Source organism: Cyprinodon variegatus, unplaced genomic scaffold, assembly GCF_000732505.1.
Source record: "Cyprinodon variegatus isolate N-32 unplaced genomic scaffold, C_variegatus-1.0 Scaffold44, whole genome shotgun sequence".
NCBI classification, from domain to species: Eukaryota; Metazoa; Chordata; class Actinopteri; order Cyprinodontiformes; family Cyprinodontidae; genus Cyprinodon; species Cyprinodon variegatus.
The window spans coordinates 819,138-838,296 of NW_015150497.1; the positions used below are offsets into that span (position 1 = coordinate 819,138).

The 19,159-nt window shown below is 35.7% G+C and overlaps 1 protein-coding gene across 2 annotated transcripts; it reads left to right on the top strand.

Moving 5' to 3' along the window:
- Positions 1-155: 155 nt before the first annotated feature.
- mfsd1 (major facilitator superfamily domain containing 1) lies at positions 156-18,948 on the top strand. 2 transcript variants are annotated; one of them, XM_015370297.1, is made up of 17 exons: positions 156-388; positions 502-554; positions 2,507-2,619; positions 2,746-2,788; positions 2,905-2,972; positions 3,192-3,300; positions 4,249-4,351; positions 4,769-4,867; positions 5,190-5,301; positions 6,757-6,813; positions 7,470-7,626; positions 10,022-10,119; positions 10,229-10,341; positions 10,444-10,491; positions 12,580-12,646; positions 18,034-18,139; positions 18,312-18,948. In XM_015370297.1, the coding sequence occupies exons 1-17, from the start codon at positions 220-222 to the stop codon at positions 18,369-18,371; spliced, it is 1,575 nt and encodes a 524-aa protein (XP_015225783.1). In that variant the 5' UTR covers positions 156-219; the 3' UTR covers positions 18,372-18,948. The 2 variants fall into 2 exon arrangements, with proteins under 2 accessions (XP_015225783.1, XP_015225784.1); XM_015370298.1 differs by lacking the exons at positions 18,034-18,139; positions 18,312-18,948 and adding an exon at positions 15,513-15,965 and having other exon boundaries at positions 157-388.
- Positions 18,949-19,159: the final 211 nt, after the last annotated feature.

Consider the following 19,159-nt stretch of genomic DNA (forward strand, 5'->3'; position numbering starts at 1 on the left):
AAACTCAATGAAATACTATTATTGATGTTAACTTTATTTTCTCTTTTTAATGCAAATATTTCAGACTAACGTATCAATCCGCTTTCGTTTCAATGCGCGCTCGCGCGACAGCCCGCCTCGTCCACGCGCCAAAGGAATCCTCTGCCACGTGACATCTCTGGTTGGGTCATATGATCTTCTTCCGTTCGGCTGTTTATTGTGGGAAGCCAGAAGCTAAACATGGCGGATTTTGAGGAGCGCCGGGGTTTATTAGGAGACGAGAATGAATGTCCGGCCGCAGGTGGACAGGGAGCCGGCGGAGCCAGCAGGCCGATGGCTGCTATCTGCGACCCCAGCCACCTCCTCCACCGGGTGGTGGTTCTGGTGTTTATGTGCTTCCTGGGATTCGGTGAGCTGCGTCCCAGACAGCGCTTTATGATATTTGAGATGGAAACAAAGAATGTAAATAGTTGAGAGGGGTTTGCAATTCAGCTGTTTTTCATGTCTAATCTTTTATTCCAGGAAGCTACTTCTGTTATGATAATCCAGCTGCTCTCCAAACCCAAGTTATTCAGGTAACTCCTGATGTCAAACTTGGATATTGTAGAGAAATGTCAGTTTTCCTTCCATAGCAAACATACTGCATATTTTCTTTTCTTTGCTACTTAAATATTACAGTAGTAATGAAGCTGTCCGATCCGAACTGTCAAAATACCTCCATTGTTTCTACAGAGAGGCTTTAGCTCACCTCCATGTTTAATCTGAGGGATGGAAGAATATACAGCAAGTTTTACCAGATTACCTCCGATTCCCGTTCGCTCTGAAAAGTCCTCATGCTGTAGTTGATTTGGTTTTTATAGTTGGGTAGTGTGAACTGATCACGGTTTGTAACTATACAACAAAACAAAAAAAAAAACAGAAAACAGCACTGCTAATTAAGGAAGAGGATTAGGGCCACAGAAAAAATTTAAAAAGTTTACTGATTTTTAAAGTTTATTTTTGTATAATATGAGAAAAGGTCAGAATTCCGAATGTGTTTTCTCAGAATTCTAACTTTAATCTCAGAATTCGGACTTTAATCTCAGAATGCACACTTTAATCTCAGAATTCTGACTGATTTCTGACAGCTAACAAACATTAACATGTCTGTTTTAGAGACTAGCTCTCTTGTTTTAATCACCTTCTGCTCCTCCATTAAGCTCGCTGGGGACCCCTCGGACACGTAAAAAGTCCCCTAAAAGTCGCCTTATTCCGTCATTTTCCACCAATGTGTTACTGGCCCCCCCAATCAACTCACATCTATGTCAGTGAAGCTGAGGGCTCACACATATCTTCCTTCATGGTGCCCATCTACATTAAGATCTAACATTCTGAGATTAAAGTCTGACTTTAATCTCATTATTCTGAGCAAAAAAGTCAGAACTCTGAGAAAAAAAAAGTTGGAACTCTGAGAAAAAAGTCAGAACTCTGAGAAAAAAAGTCAGAACTCTGAGAAAAAAGTCAGAACTCTGAGAAAAAAAGTCAGAATTCTGAGATTAGTCTGAATTCTTTTTTCCCTTATAAAACTGAAATAATATTTTTAATCGGTTAACTTTTTAAGACATTTTTCAGTGGCCCTACTCCAGTTACGTAGATAATTTTAGAAACTATCACTTAAAATAATTCAATCAGAGAGTGATAGAAACAGGTAAAAAGCAGCAGATCTATAATCAATTATATAAAAAATATATATATGTGTGTATATATATATATAGTTAATGAACACCTTCAACCTCAAATTCACAACTGAATAAAACTTTTTTCACGCAGAATAGAATAGAATATCTCGTCCCATCCAGTCCAAAACGTTTTATTAGTAAGAACAGAGGTAAGAGACTGTTATCCATTCTTTGAAATCCAACAAACTCACAACCTGAAATAAGGGCTCAACAATTTTGGCAAAAAAATCTAAACTGCAAATATTTTTTATAAAGGTTTGCAATCGAGGTAGATGTTTCCTTTTTTAGGGTTTCAGTTTTTTTTATTGTCTTGCAAGTTTGCTTGTCCAGAGTCCATTGTTGCAGGACTGTACAGTAACCTTTGTTTAAAAAAGTGTTTTCTTCCATTTGCATGCACGGTTCTGCGTGCTAGCCTCAATTCTCTTTAGTTTATTTTTGGTGTGGTGGCAAAACCCACTCTAAATATTTTACTGCCACCTAAGGGCTTTAGTGACACATTTACTGTCTTATTTTTGTTAAATGTAATGTGATTGCGTTAGGTTAAATTGTGATTATATTGGAAATGCAATTTATTGTCCAGCCCTACCTAAAATGTATGATTGTGGGTCAAAATGACATTTTAAATTGCATTACTATTTTTTATCACAATTTGAGGCGTTCAGGTAGCTTCAGCTGACGCGGGGAAAAAAGATCTGTGACAACTGTGAAAGTCTTCCAATGTGTCCCTAGCTTAGAAGAAAAATGCCTTTTATTTCAAGTTTTTTTTTTCTTTTCAATAAGAAACAGTTTTTCCTTATTTCTGTTTTCAGGATTTGAACCTGAACACTGCGAGTTTCATGCAGCTGTATGCCTGGTACTCCTGGCCAAATGTGGTTCTCTGCTTCTTGGGAGGATTTCTGATTGACAGGGTTTTTGGCATCAGGTATAACAGAGGCCCAAATTGCAGCCATTTTGTTCTTAATTCTCATCTTGAATTCTCAACATGTAGGAAGTACAAAAAAATGTTACCATATTGTTTCAGTTTTAATTTTCCTTCTTGTTTTTACAGGCTTGGAACCATCATATTTTCACTTTTTGTCTGCATTGGACAGGTTGGTTTGTGTTGAGCTCTAGATAAAAAAATGTAGTAGATTTTAAAAAAATTTTTTTTTTTGTGTGTGCAAAGTTTGCTTTTTTTTAAACTTTTTTTTTTTCTCCGTCATTACAGGTAATATTTGCAGCGGGAGCATGGTCCAATCATTTTTGGCTGATGGAAGTCGGGCGTTTTGTATTTGGGTAAAACATTTAACTTCTCAAACTCCTTTTTACTCAGACAGTTTTTTTACATATTTGCCACACTAATTGACAGCATAAACCTTAACTCCCTTAAAATCTGAAGTTCACCTAATCTTAAATTGCCTAAATTATTTCTATTTTAGTTATTTACATCAAATTTATACATGTCTTTATCTTTAACAGAGCTTATGTGTTTTATTTATCTGTTTTCATTGACAGTATTGGGGGAGAGTCGCTAGCTGTGGCCCAGAACACGTATGCAGTGAACTGGTTCAAAGGCAAAGAGCTGAACCTTGTGTTTGGCCTTCAGCTCAGCATGGCTCGATTGGTATGGGCACCAAGAAAGAAGATGTACATCTATAGGGATCATTTATTGTTTTTCACATTTGGTTCAATCAGAAAGTAAGCTGTACTGTATTGGTGAAAAGGTAGCACAAAATCTGGAAGATAAAAGGAAAATGATTCATGGTTCTCGAAAAAAATTCAAAAACGAAATTCTGAAATATTTGCTGCTGTATACAGCCTCAATGAATCAATCATTTCTGACAGCTACTCAGCTGTCTTTTGGAGTTTGATTCTACCGACTGTGCAACACATACCGTTTCCACATTTTTCTATGCAAAACCGCTGAAATGTGGTCAGATTGAATGGAGAGCATCTCTGAACATACAGTTGCTATGAATATTCTTTTGAAGTCTTGATTTTGACAAAAGAAAATTTCTGAGACAAAAAGTTTTAGTCATTCTTTTTTTTGCAGCTTTCAGTCGTTTTTGTTGTGGCTCCCTTCCATCTTTCTGTCGACCATTAAAAAAAAGCGTCCCCACCTTATTTTGCCACTACGATGTTTGATTGTAGCAGCGTTGCATTCAGTCTGATGTAGTCTTAATTTTACACATATAGATTTTTGTTTGTAAGCTGCAAAGTTAAATGATCTTCCCTCCAAACAGAACGTCTCCCAGATTTTTTTGTCTCCCCTGCATTGTTTCTCTCTAACCGCAAATAAGATGACATTCTTTCAACAACTTCTTCCATAAAGGCCAGTTTTTGCTGTGTTTTAATTAGGGGGTTTCAAAGTACCGGTAAATGGGGCTGAATGCATGCCAGTATGTCAGATTTTTCTAAGTGGCAGCCTACAAATGTGTTTTCACTTATCACATGCTGATTAAATGTATTTAAAGTCGTGGTGTAAAGTCATACAGATTAAATGTGTGAATCTCTTGCCAGCTACCGAAGGTGTAAATTTGTAAAAGCTCAGACGTGCTTTCTCTTTCTGTAGGGCAGCACAGTGAACATGAACATCATGGGTTGGGTGTATAGCAAAGTCGCAGTTGCTGTTGGCTCCCCTGGATACACCACACTTGGAATATCACTCATGATTGGTAGGTAATACACTTTATGCATAAACACCCTGCTTTGCTTGAGTAGAAGAAAGAGTTTAAAGTGAGCCTCTGGTTACACATGCTTTATTACACGATGTGCCTGACTTACTGGGCCAATCTATGCAGTTCTCAGGTTACAGCCAAGCAAACGCAGAGAGAAGTAGGAAAGGGAACTAAAAGTGCTTCTTGGCATCTCGGATGTTCATGGGAATGTAAAAAGTGTCAGTTCTCCTAACCTTTCCCCCATGTAGAAGTTCATCTTACTCATTTTAAAATGCTTGGGGTTGTTTTTCACTGTTTGTTTAACTTTAATAGGATAATCTGACCATCAGCCAGTTGTCAGTAAATGCACCAAACCAAACTAAATATTTCATGTTGAATCCTTTTTTTGATTTACTTCTTCTTCTTTCCTTTTAGCTGCTGGAACCTGTGTCTTTTCTCTACTATGTGCCTTGGTGCTGGCATTTTTGGATAAAAGAGCAGAGAGGATCCTCCACAAGGAACAGGGGAAAACTGGTAAAGCTCTGATAATGTTGTTCTGTCTTATCTTTGCTCCTCCTTAACTACAAGCTGTCCCTGACTGCTTCAAGTTTTGGTTTTGTTTTTATCATTCCAGATTAGAACAGAATGCCAGGCTCTGTTTGCTGCTTTACTGAACTGATTAGTATTGATCTATTGTCTATGTTGTGATCTGCTTATTTATTCTTTCCTGAAAAAAAGCCAGTTAGATCCAGGGTTTTGCGTAATTGTGCATTTGAATCAAGTCTTTATGTAGGCTTTCTCTGTTGCAATAAAATTACATTTTGTAACTAATATACATATTGATCTTCTGTTTCAGGCGAGGTTATAAAGCTGACTGATGTGAAAGATTTCTCCCTAGCCCTGTGGCTCATCTTCATCATTTGTGTGTTTTACTATGTTGCCATTTTCCCATTTATTGGACAAGGCCAGTAAGTATTATACATCTTTTCTCTCTAAGATACACAAACACTATATTTTTTCCCCAGCATCAACTATAATAAAGTTTTTCTTATTAGTGCTTCATTAGTTACCTCTGCCAGGGAGCTTATGTTTTAGGATAGTTTTTTTTCTTTTTGTCTTTCTGTCTGTGTACAGAATAACTTCAAAATTAAAGAACAGATTTTGATTAAATTTGTACCAGAGATGCGCCTCATGCCAAGGAACAGTTAATTACATTTTGGTGATGATCGAGATCATAATACAGATACAAGATACTTAAACATTGCGAGATATGAATTTATTGAGGAAATAAGCAGTTCCCTCTTATACCAGAGGGTGGCAGCAGTGACTCTTTACAGGTTCAGCCTTAGACAGTCATGATCCAGATGTGTGAGTTTTAGCTCTAGGTGTACTGTAGGTCACAGAAGGTCTAGTGCTTTTCTAGTTTGACATGATATAATCAAGATATTACATGAATGCCTTTATCCATTCTTGGTAATTATGATGATTTGTCTCATGTTGATTTTTAATGTTGTCTTTTAATTTTGTGTAACACTTTTTAATGTAAACCAACCCAATTCCAGACAAAATGTATAGATATAGTTTGTTCATTTACTCAGTATACTTTCACAAAACTTTATTGTTGGGTATGAGGAATTGCTTTTAACAAAAAAATTCAAAGTCATTTATTAGTGGACTCTACATCCAGAGTTTTTCTCTTTGCATCAGCCAGTCTAATGGTTTCCACCTTGGTTATACATGTTGCTAATATATATTCAAAGCTGTTTTATCTTGCAACCTTTTCAACCCCAAATTAAATTTGAAGGAAAAATGTGAATAATTGCTTTGCCTTAGTTTTACGTTTACAAGATAAAAAATTAGTCTGCACTTTTATTTTACAGAGGTGTAGTATTAATGCCATCATGATGTTGGTCAATAGACAGACTTAACAGCAAAAACAACACTTGATATCTGTTGTCTTTTTTTCTTTCTTTATAAATCAATATTTTTCTATTGTGGTCCATCTATTGTGGTTGACCCACACAAATGGTTGCAGTTTTGACAAAACTTGTTTTTTTTATAAATCTTTTGGCCTTAGAAATCAAAAACGAACTCGGTTACACCACAATGACAGGCATAAGCTGATAATAAGTTTGGCGTAGTTTAGTAGTTATGGTTTAGTTTAATAGTTTGCCCTCAGTTAAAAGGCACAAAAATGAGTTGTCAGCAGCTATGGTTTTCACCGCAGACATTTTATACTTATGCAGCAAATGGCCGTGTAAGTATAAAATGTAAGGCTGTGTAAGAGAGAATGTAATATATGGGAGAAAATTTATTGTCATTGAAAATGTAATTACTTTATTCTAACTTTGTGTTTATATAACTATAAAACATGCAGGAAGGCTTTTATTGCAAGTCTTATCACCTCATCCTTTGTTTTTCAGGGTTTTCTTTATTGAAAAGTTCAACTTCTCTCCAGCTCAAGCCAGAGCCGTTAACAGGTGAATAACATATTTTTCCAAAATAGATATATATTTCATTTAAAGATGTGTGTGTGTGTGTGTGTGTGTGTGTGATCATGTTTTTGTTACCATGTGGGGACTTCCTGGGAATTGCTAAATTTTTTGAACTTGCAGTTACTTGTGGGGACTAATGACATGTCCAATGAGGAAAGGTTCTCTATTTGGGGGGCGGTTAGGTTAAGGTTTACATTGAGTTTAGGTTAGGTCTAGGGTTAGGTGTGTGTTGGAAATGGTCAGAGTTAGGGTGAGGTTCAAGGTTAGGCCATTGAAATAAATGGTAAGAAAGAAAACTAGGCTTATCTCGAATTGTAATTTTCAGTCATACTCTTAATTTAAACCACAATTAATTTTTACTTATCAGAATTGCCATTAAAGTGAAAAGAAAGGGAATAATGGGAAACGGTTTTAATGACAGGCTTGCTGAATAAGTTTTAAATTTTCAGATAAAAATATTTTAGTTGCAGTGACTTTATTCTTGCCTTATTTAAGTGGAAATATTGATAAAAAAAAAATTACTGCACAAGGCAATAATGATGGCAAAACAAAAATGTTATTGCATTATGTTTTATTTTTTTAACGTAATTGCAAGTTTATTTTCAATTCTCAAAGTAACTGTTAACAAAATTCTTTTACAGTATCGTATACATCATCTCAGCACCTGCATCTCCAATTCTCGGCTTTATTGTTGATAAGACTGGGAGGAATGTAGGTTGGGTCTTTGCTGCAGTCATCGCAACACTTGGCGCTCACATGATGCTGGCCTTCACCTTCTGGAACCCATGGATCGCTATGGTAATCTAGAGCCTATTTCTCTTTATCTGTGAACTTAGATGTTTTTTCACACATTAACAGTTTTGGGTAGGCGAATAAACCACCATCAAAATTTAAAAAAAAGTCTTTGAGGGCATTTTATCACATCATTGCAACAGACTGTTACTTTATTAGTTTAACAAATACAGTAAAAAACAACATAAAAGGCCTAAATGAATTAGAATATCTAATATTTTGGTTTTTCTTTCAAGAAATTCAATTTGCATATTTGTTGCAAGTCGTTATTCTAATGTAAAGATTATTTTGATGATGATGACTCACAGGTCATGGGACTATTATAAGACCACTGAAAGGATATTTATCTTCCCTTAATCATTTCTGGAAAATTCTCCTTGTCTTTTCTAATTTTCCACCTCAATCTCAAAGATTTAGGGCTAGAAAAGAAAGACAGATGCAGTCCATGCTCACATTATTTTCTTAAAGTTTCTAACTGGTCAATAACATCTTAAAGATCCCATCTGTGGCGAACCACGTTCTCCCCTTTTTCCAGTAGTTAGACATTTGCAGCATACTTTCAGCACTTCAACTCTTAAGTTTTGGACTGATATGTTGTTCTTAGAACATCCTTGGAGATCTCAGTGGGTCAGCCACAGACATTTGGTCTCTTGGTATAGGTTTTGGGGATCCTTGATGTTTTTCAGCTTAACTTAAAAATACTTTATTGAACCAAAATGTATATTTATTTTTGTTATGAGCAAAGGAGAATATTGTTTAGCCAAAATCTCCCCACATTTCAATGCAAAACAGAAAGTTTCTCTCCTTAGGATGCCAGATAGATTGACTTACACAATGTTCTTCTACAAAAGAGCAACCAATCACACAAATATCACTTTTTAAAGTTGAAAGCTCAGATAATAGTGAAGCATCTCAAAGCTTGTCCACTGCAAAAGAGGATTGTCCAAGTCCATATCAACTTGGAAAGAGCCAACCAGTAGCCATCTTATAGCCAGTTCATGTTGTTAGGGGGATGGAATTCAATATCAGCTTATATATTTTCTTACAAAATTAGGAAGTCTGCACTCACTAAACATCAAACAATAGCAAGTTCAAATATTAACAAGGATATAGCTAAGAAATACTTTGGAATATGGCTTTAAAATAAATCTTTTTGTTCAAAATCAGTAGATAAGTTTACAAGTATTATAATTTTTTTTTTTTTTTCCCAAACATAGTTCCACAGAATTTTGTAGGCAAGTTAGGTTCATTTTGATCCAAAAGTTATTTACGGTAATAAAGCATTCAGTTGGAGGGGAATTTGTGTGGTCAATATCGGCCTTTGGCTAACACGCATAGATTCTTACGGATCATTAACTGTCCATGATCCACAGATATCTATGTCTAATTATCACATGCATCCTATCCCATTAAAATATCCTCTTTCAGAGCTGTGGTCTGTAGTTCCCAAACTGGTTTCCTTTCAGTCTTTGGTACTAAGTTAAAACTGCCTCAGTAGACTCAGACCAGGAGTAAAAGGAAAGTCTAAGTTGAGCTTAAACAATTTTTTTATTTTTTGACTTGTATGGTTATCTGTAAAATCGCTATTAGTATACTATGCCAACAATTTTAGGGCTGAGAAAAAATAATGATGTGTGATAATTTTGGTTTTAAAGTAATAATTCAAGCTATAGAAGCCCCAACTAAGTAGTGTGCATTTACTGTACAGTGCTTAGTTATACATGTTAATATGCAAATATTTCTGTATTAAAAAACATTTTGCGATGTGGAGGTGACACAAAGGTTAGGCCCTTGGCCCATCCCGTCTCCCCTAAGTGGCTTTTTGACTCTCGGCCAATTGACCTTTGCCGCATGTTTTTCCCCTCTCTCTCTTTTAACACCATATCATGTCAGCTGACTTTCAGGTAAAGGCCACCACTTGCTAAGAAAAAATCTAATAAATGTTTTTTATAAGCTATATTCCATCATCATAAACAAAAAACATGTTAAAGATTTCCTGCATAACGAGTCCAAGAGTTGCACTTACTGCATTTATCCTTTTGATGGCATCCTAACTGACTGAGATGCACCTGTGAAAACGTTCTCTGCAGGAAGTCTCCTGGCTTCCTGTAGAAGCCAATTGTTGAAGGTGCAATCACAAAGCTTTAATCAAAGCTCTAGATTTAGATTTCAGTTGTTTTTGTTTGAACATTTAACACTGCACAATTAAATGCTTCATAAACTCCACTAATATGCATCGTTAGCCTGCTGTGCTCTGTCTGAAAAAATTAAGCTACTCTCCAACTATTAATTAAGATACTGATGGAATTTAGCTAAATTCCTTTGTGATTGCTTTATTTTATCTTTTTTATGTAAATTGTCAGTCATTAATCTGATGTAAAAATCATCTCTGGTGTTCCAGTCCCTGCTTGGTGTCTCATACTCCCTACTAGCCTGTGCTTTGTGGCCAATGGTAGCCTTTGTGGTGCCTGAACATCAACTGGGAACAGCCTATGGCTTGTAGGTACCTTTTTTAGTTTAACATTTTCTATTTTTCTTTTGTTGGATTAATAATATGATTTGTATCTTTTAAGTTTTGACAAAATCTCCTCTTTTAATTACCTATCAGCATGCAGTCCATCCAGAACCTAGGACTTGCTGTGATTGCGATTATAGTAGGAGTCATTGTGGATGTAAGAGGATACCTGGTGTTGGAAGTGTTTTTCTGTGCCTGTATTTGCAGTAAGTATTTTTCAATCTGTCTTCTGTTTTTATAGTTGAAATTCCAGTTGGACATTAAACCTTATTTACTCCCTACATGTTTTTTCTTTACTTGTCTTGCAGTTGCTCTGATGGCAGTGGTGGGGCTCTATTTTGTGGATTATCTTAAAGGTAGTTTCAAGCCTAGAGTTTTTGCTTTTTCTCTTGGGTGTTTTCTCTTTGCCTTTTCATTCTCCTTATACACATGGCATTTCCACGGTTTACAGTGCCATTTTTCAGCAAACAGATCTAGACTGAATTCAATTCAGTTTATTTATATAGCGCCAATTCACAACACGTCATCTCAAGGCACTTTACAGTTCACCAGATCATACAGTCAAATTGATTCAAAGTTTTCTATCTAAGGAAAACCAGTTGATTGCATCGACTCATTGACTCAAAGGCAATCCGTCACACTGAGCATGCTTGTAGGGACAGTGGAGAGGAAAAACTCCCTTTTAACAGGAAGAAACCTCCAGCAGAACCAGGCTCAGTGTGAGCGGCCATCTGCCGAGGCAGACTGGGGTTTAAGGAGACAGAAACAGACATAGAGAAAGAAGCAGAGATACAACAGGCAACTGTAAAAGGTGGTTCCATCCAGGAAACCCACAGCCAGGCAGACGAGTTCCGAGCCAGCTCCCATGTCAGAGGATGAAGAGCGCACATCAACAGGAGAGGAGCCTGATAACTAAAAGATCTGCCTCCCATTCTACTTTTAGAAATTCTATGAACCACTAGTAAACCTGCAGATTGAGAGCGAAGTGCTCTGTTAGGAACATAAGGAACAATCAGATCTCTGATATAAGATGGAGCTTGGCCATTTAAGGCTTTATATGTGAGAAGGAGGATTTTAAATTCTATTCTAGATTTAACAGGAAGCCAATGAAGAGAAGCTAGGATAGGAGAGATATGATCTCTCTTTTTGATTTTCATCAGAACTCTGGCTGCAGCATTTTGGATCAGCTGAAAGCTTTTAACTACAGTTTGTGGACTTCCTGATAGTAAAGAATTACAATAGTCCAGCCTTGAAGTAACAAATGCATGGACTAGTTTCTCAGCATCACTGAACAGGATATTTTAATGTTTTTGCAGTATTCCTCAGATGAAAGGAGGAAATTCTAGAAACCTCTTTGATATGGGATTTAAATGACAGGTCCTGATCAAAAACAACACCAAGATTTTTTACTTTATTATCTGAGATCAGTTTAATCCCATCTAAATGAAGTGACTGACTAATCAGCTTTTTTTTCCAAGACTCTAGTCCAAAGAATATAACTTTTTTTTTTTTTTCTGCATTCAGGAGTAAAAAGTTAAGCGTCATCCAGGTTTTTATGTTTTTAAGACATGCCTGTAATCTATGTAATGGGTTAGCTTCATCTGGATTTATAGACAGATATAGCTGATTATCATCAGAATAGCAGTGTAAATTAATCCCATGCTGTCTAATAATTCTACAGATTGGGAGCATATATATATATGATAAAGAGAATTGGTCCTAGCACTGATCCCTGTGGTACTTATTAACGTGAACAAACTGAAATCGATCAGATAGATAAGATTCAACCCAGTCTATTGCTCTTCCTTTCTTACAAAATATTCAAGTCTTTCAAAAAGAATATGATGATCAACTGTTTAAAATGCTGCACTGAGATGTAACAGGACAAGTACAGATACATGTGCATTTTCTGAGGCCATGAGAATATCATTAGCGACTTTCACCGGAGCTGACTAAGAGCAGGTGAGATGGACAATTCAACAGAGCTATGGCTCTGGGTGAGTTTGGCAACTGTATCAAAAAGATTATTTTTATTGTCCTCTATTAATGAGGAGAAATATGCTGCTCTTGCTTTACGAAGGGTCCTCTTATACAGCAGTAAACTATTTTTCCAGACCAGATAGGATTTCTGTAGGCATGTGGAGTGCAATTTTTTTCTCTCCAGTTTCCTAGCATTTTGCTTCAGAGTGCAGCTCTGCATTAAACTAGGGAGCCAGGTTTCTATTTTTTAAGTTTTTCTTTCTCAAAGGGGCTGCATTGTCTAAGGCAGTACGCAGAGAACTAGCAACCCCATCAACAAAATCATTAACCTGTGAAGGCGAATAAACTAAATATTTAATATATCAGCAACACAGAGGAGAGAGAAAGTGAAACAGATTCTTTCAAATGTATAACTTTACTCATTACCTCTCCACATCTCGGCATCTTGCTCTATTTGTCTCCAGGTGGAGGTTTGAACCAGTCAGCTGCAGCCAGAGCTAAACTACAGAAGGAGACCTCTACAAATGCAGAGTGAGTAGCCTTAATCTTCCACCTCTCCCATCCACATAACTACTGTTTAAACTGAAGAACTAACCTATACTGGTTTAGTGACAGATGACCAACCAGCTTCATAAGAGCATTTAGGAAGTTCAGTTAGATCTATTTTATTAGAGTATAATTTAAAAGTCTTGCAATCTCTGTGATTGCTACAACTGATTTACCAATCTTTTCATGACAATTGATTGATTATTCGAAAGTGCAAATTCATACAAAAAAACCCTAATGCATGAGTCAGATAACACCTTTAGGATTATTGAGTGAACAGTAGCATTTTTACAAGCCTCAGAAGTACGTTTTAACGCCCCTTTATAAATGGTGTATTGAACTGGTTGGCTCATTAGACTTTATTGTGCTTTTAGGTGGCTGTTATTGCATACCCGCTAATAGCCATCCTGCATGTTTATTACAAATGTCAATGCTCATGGCCTTATATCTTTTATTTTTTCTAAAACCAGACACAAACAGCTTGTTTCCATAAGGTCCATTAAATTTCCATCCTCAATTTATCACTAATAATGTTATTTGTCAGGTGTTAGTTACCTCCTGCTGGCATTTTGGTGAAGATTTGGGGATGTAAAGGATCTTGTGGCAAACAGGTTTCCTTACACACCTTGTGCTTTTGAAAGCTGATTCATTCGACCCCTTTGGTATGAAGTGAAGTCTTATCATTACTGATGTGTTGAAGATGTTGAGTCATGAGACATTTTGTTGGTCTCTAAAGGAAATACAAATACCTTGTTTTAGTCATTTTTCAATACATCATTAATAGCTATACAATTTTTACAAAAAGAACCCCAAAACTTTTAAACTTTTATTAAAATAATATATTTCATAGGGATTTTAATGTCTAAACCAGTGCTGTGGTTATGTTCAACTTGGATCCTACACAATTATTGTTTTAGAAACTGCAATCATTATGTTTTTTGACAGTGGTTAATACTTTAAAGGAAATGGTATAACAATGTGCCCCTATAATATACTACATGGAGTGGCTCAACACCTGATTGTTCCCCTCTGCCTGAGAAATTCATATATATACACTTTTAGTGTATTGCAGTAATTAGATTACACTTCTACAGCATTTAAAAATGGAAACAACTAGCTGCATACAGCTTGGGTGATAACACACTTGCTAATGGGAGGTGCTTTGTATCCGATTCATTTTTAAAACACTCATTCACAAAAACACCTCAGAAATCGAAATTTGTCATATTTGCAAGCAAGTGAAAAGTTGCCTCCTCCACTGAACACAAGGGAATAAACTAGATTTAAGTAGAAATGCTGCAGTTTCTAAGAAATCCAAACAGGGTTACAACTAAATACATACGTTATAGCCTTTTAAAAACTAATATAATGAAAACATGAACTGCTAAATAATGAGCCCCCTGCACAGCTTGCAAGTGAGCATGAAGTGTAGGACAGAATATAATATTTTCCTTCTAAAACTATGTATATTTCACAAAGAGTTTAAACTTTCACAGAGCTAAAACACTAATATGCTCACCAAAACTAGTGCATATAAAACTTGTCTGCTCTCCTTAATGTGCCCCTAACAGCATGTTTTCATGAGGATGTTTGTCACAGCTTACCATGGAGTAAACTGCTCACCTTCTGCCTCCCCGTCCAACTCCATGCCTACGCTAGCAGCAGTTGTGAGTGTGTATTTGCAGGGAGGGGCGATGCAGAGAGAGCTAAATATTCTCTGTTACCGGAGAGGTGACACCAAGCAGCTCAGCGTGTGAGAAGCAGAATCATTGCGTTTTAAAAGTTTCCTTTTGCTTTTTGCAGCATTTGTATTCTTGTCGATTAATGAGCCAGATTTTAAAATCGGCCAAGTTGAATCTTATTGAAGGACACTGCTCTGTGCATAACCTCAGCGATAGGTAAACTGTCAATCAGATGCAATTCTAAGATGTAATGTCTTATTTTATTGCATCCCTATTCATTTACATATATAGGCATAAGCAAGTAAAAAGCTTAACTCTATTGGTTAGGCTTTTTGCATAGATTGTCTTAATGGTAATGAACCAATAGAGTTAAGCTTTTTACTTGCTTGTGCCTCTTCCTAAGTAACATCTAATTGATTCCCTATCAAGTCATCCCAGTTAGAACAATAATTATTTGGAAAATAATCTTGATTTATGGGCTTAATGCATCATAACTATGCACTTTCAAAGTGGGCATCTGTTACTCGTGGCAAGAATCAAAAGCTATGTTTTATAAATTGTCCTGGGCCTACTTTGTTTTGCAGTAGATTTGGTCAAGCTGCTATTAAGAGGAGGTGGTGGAGGTAAATCCAGCTGTTTAGATGTGAATCTGTTGTTCATTGGCTGCAGCTGCTTTTTGGACAGGGGTGGGATTGCGGTGGGGTCAATCTGCAGACAAGGACAGCTTTCTCAAGGGTTTTGTTTGAGTTTTAGATTTATTTTACAAAATTTTTTATCGTTTTATTTTGTGCATTTTTTGTGCACATACAATTTAGCATCCCTTATTTGGAAGGTGTAAAGATCAGGCTCTTTTTGTTGTTGTTGTTGTTTGTCTCTGACTAAGCTGCTAATTTTGAGGTTTCTTAGATTTTCATACAATACGTGATGCATGCCACTGTTAACCACCATGTATGCTCTAAAAGGTTACCATGACTAATTCAGTTTTCATTCATTGCATGAAAATAATAACCAGCAATTCTGGGTGTATTAATTTATTCCTTAGTACTATCCCCTATTTTTAATTTTTTTTAATCCAATGTGTCTAACCAGAATTTTATTGCATGTCTGACATCAGACTTCCAGAGGCTGACTTTTACCTTCTGATTCATGCTGTGACTGATATTTTCCAGATGATGATGGTGGTGAGCGAACACACATGGTCCTGGGCGTCAGAAAAACAGACTGCACTGTCCACCCCAGAGCTTTCAGTCTACGGCCAATGGGGCGCGACTGCGGTTCTGGCTCTGCCCAGTGATGTCATCTGTGGCTCTTCGAAACCTGAACTGACTGTCTGGAATTGACTATTGCTTTAACCTGTTTTGACATAAGGACACTTAGAAATGACAAATCTTTGTTTGAACATAACTACTCCTCTACTGACATGATTTCTACCTGCTCTTACTCACAAGTAATCTCTTACATGCAGCATGAAGTTTCTAAAGTGCAAATATGCTTCAAGTTTTTATAACTGTCTGGAAGAATGAAGTCTAGAGGGTTTTTAGCACTTTTCTTCTCAGCTCAATTTCAGTATAGGTCAACTTTGTGTGTATTACTGTTTTCAAAGGGACTTGTTTGACTTATTAAGTCAAATTTTCATAATAGTTATTTTTACTTATTTTCTTCATCAAACTAAATCTGATACATCATTATTCTTCAACAGATAATCTCCTATAGAGTATAGGCGGTACTTTTTAAGCTTTATTGCTCAGTTATTTTATTTCCTAAACTTTTAAATGGCTTTTCAATGAACTATAAAGTTCATAAGCGTTAATTTTCTGTTGAATCATCGAATAATGAAAGATAATCCACTTATGAATCCATTTAACTGTAAAGTGGCACTTAGTTTTAGCATTTATAAACATAATCCTGAATATGACATTTTAAAATTATTTAAATCGTTTATTAAAGGTGTAAATGTTTTATAGTTATTTTTATGGTTTATTAAATTCCGGTAATTAACTTTTATCAAAGCACTTTTCAAAATTGTTCCATGCTTCATTTGAACAAAGCCTTCAAGCTGTAACAATTGGAATTCTAGTTATGTAGTTGGAGATTAGCCCCATATGCTTTTTATCTGCATTGCACTAATTATAAGATGATATAAGATTATTACTGTATCGAAACATAAACACATTTCTAAGTTAAAGAAAACGTGTATATAATGACCTAATTATTTGAAGAAGAATAACTAATTATTTCTGTCTCACACATTCACTGCAGTGATACTGTTACCTGTAACAATTGCCCTTTATTTTGACGCACAAAACATTACCTAAATATGTGCTCATTTTATAGGTTTGTTTTGCGTAAATATCAAAATATTTTACAGCTTTTTAGCTGCAGAGTTGCAAAGATATAACAAGCTGATATTTTTTTAAGTATGCACCATGCTTCCTTAACCGACATGGCACCTAAAGCTCTCAAACTGTAATTTTAAAACATGGGTTTTTTAAATATAAGCACCACGTTTCCACACAATAAGTGCATGTATTTTGGTGACCTTTTTTTTTTTTCTTCCAAAATTTGTGTTTTAATTTAGGGAGGTTAGCAGCTGATGGGGCAGTGGGCTCATTTAAACTCTTCTTAACAAGTTTCAAAAAGAAAGCGGGACCAAGTGCTTTATAAAGGTTAAAAACTTATGCCTGGACCAAAAGTAATCACTTGAAATGATCAAGCAAATAAATTTTACAACAAAAATTGTAAAAGCAATACATAAATATAGAAATACACAAATGCAATTATGACAGCATTTAAAATCATAAACTGTTTGAAATTAGCAAAATAAAAATGGTGAACCATAAATAGGTTTTAGATATAATTTTCTTTTAAAAAAGAATGCTTCAATTTTCTTTTAAAATTTAAAGGTCTGTAGGACTAATGCACCTTTCTTTGCTTCTCAGAGTAAAGATTTTGATCAATAAATCACACTTTACTAAATGAGTTTACAATCAAAGTTTTAAAGAAGTAAAAAAAAAAACTAATATGAAAGGAAATGTATAAAGTTCTTAAACCAGTCTTCTAAAACTCCTTAAGGTCCAGTGTCCTGCAACTTTTAGGTGGCCCTTTAAGTCTAAATCAAATGGCTGAACTACCTCGTTAACATACAGTCAAGCTTTGCAGGGTCCTGCTAATTAGCTCACACTGGAGTCAGGTGTGTTGAAGCAGAGACGCATCTAAATGTTGGAGGACATAGGGCTCAATGACAGGTTTATACCACTCCAATAGCATAATTCTACAAGTAAAAGTTGGACTAAAGGATAAAAACTATATATTTCAGAGTAAACATTAGAAATATGACCAATCATGATTCAGAAACTAAATGCTCTTATATGATGCACTTTTTACAGTTGTGAAAATGTTCTTTTTGGAACATATTTGTATTAAACATAGCTGTATAAACTTGATTTGTTTAAATGATTGCACTTATACTGATTATTATATGTTTGAAAGAATGAAAATTGCAAACAACTATGGCCTTATAATAAATTACAAGTATTTTTTGAAACAGCTGAATTAATTTCTTATTGCTGCAGCATCTCTGTCTGCTATCATGCATTTCCTGCTTCTTTTCCTTTGCTCAGTTTTCAGTGTGATGCTTATATCAATGTGGCTGAAAGGAAGTTTATTTTGCCCACATTATTATTCCTGCAGGACTAAAATGCAACCCAGTATGGTGGCGCACGGTGAGCATGCTAGACTGGCACCTATGTCTGCTTTTGGCTTGCGTAACAGGTACCTCTCCAGGCTGGGAGCACAGGTATTATCACGTTAAGTCAAAAATCTATCAGAAATCTTAGAATTCTGTTTATATTTGTGTGTGTGTGTTTTTTTTGTTTTTTTTTTGCTTTTTTCGAAGCAGTTTCACTACAATACTAATCCTGCTTGGCCTTTGGTGTCTTTGTCCTGCTTTATATCTTTTGTCCTCTCAGCTCCCAGATCACTGCTCTACCCATCTGTCATCACTTGCCCACAGGAGTGTCCTGAAATGACACCCATCACTCATCTGTCTGCTCCTGCAGGACTATAATGCTAATATTGTGGTGCAAGACAAGTATGCACTGAAATAGAAAAATGCTTTAAAAGTGTCTTGTTTTTGCACTTTTACCTATGAAGTTTTCATACCTACGTGACTGTTTACAGATTAATCTTTTTGGTGTTTTGTTTTTTTCATTTTATTTTGTTGATTGTTAATAGGGAGAATGTCCATTGCATGCATTATTGGTTACTGGATATTCTCTACACTTGAGGTGCCTTTTTCTGAGTCAAAACCAAAGTTGTTTTTTTGCACTAAGTATTGATCTCAGGGTTATCACTAAATATTTTGTCGGTTTTAGAGATACAGCCTTTGCGAACAGCAGAGGGCATCAATTTATTCATACTAACCACTGAGCACAAAATTGCTTTTTTTTAAGTGAGCATTCAATATAAAAGTTACATTGTTTTTTCTAAGCTATTGCATTTTACTTTGATTAAGGGAGATTTCAAGAAATATCTTAAGCGTTGTGAAGGGTTTTTTCTTTACCTGTTTACTATGTCATTTTTTTAATGTTTAAAATTAAACAAATTTCAAGCCATGGAGGTTATTTTGTAAAGTTTTTACTTTAACTAACTTATAAGATTCTCTATCCATTTTTTTTATATCAAAATCTACTGAATACTCCAGCACATCTGTGTCGGCAGCATCTGGTGGTGTTCACTTTATGCCAATAACACAATGAGCAGGATATTCTTAAAGCTACAGTGTGTAATAGGAATATACAGTCAGAAATGTAATATA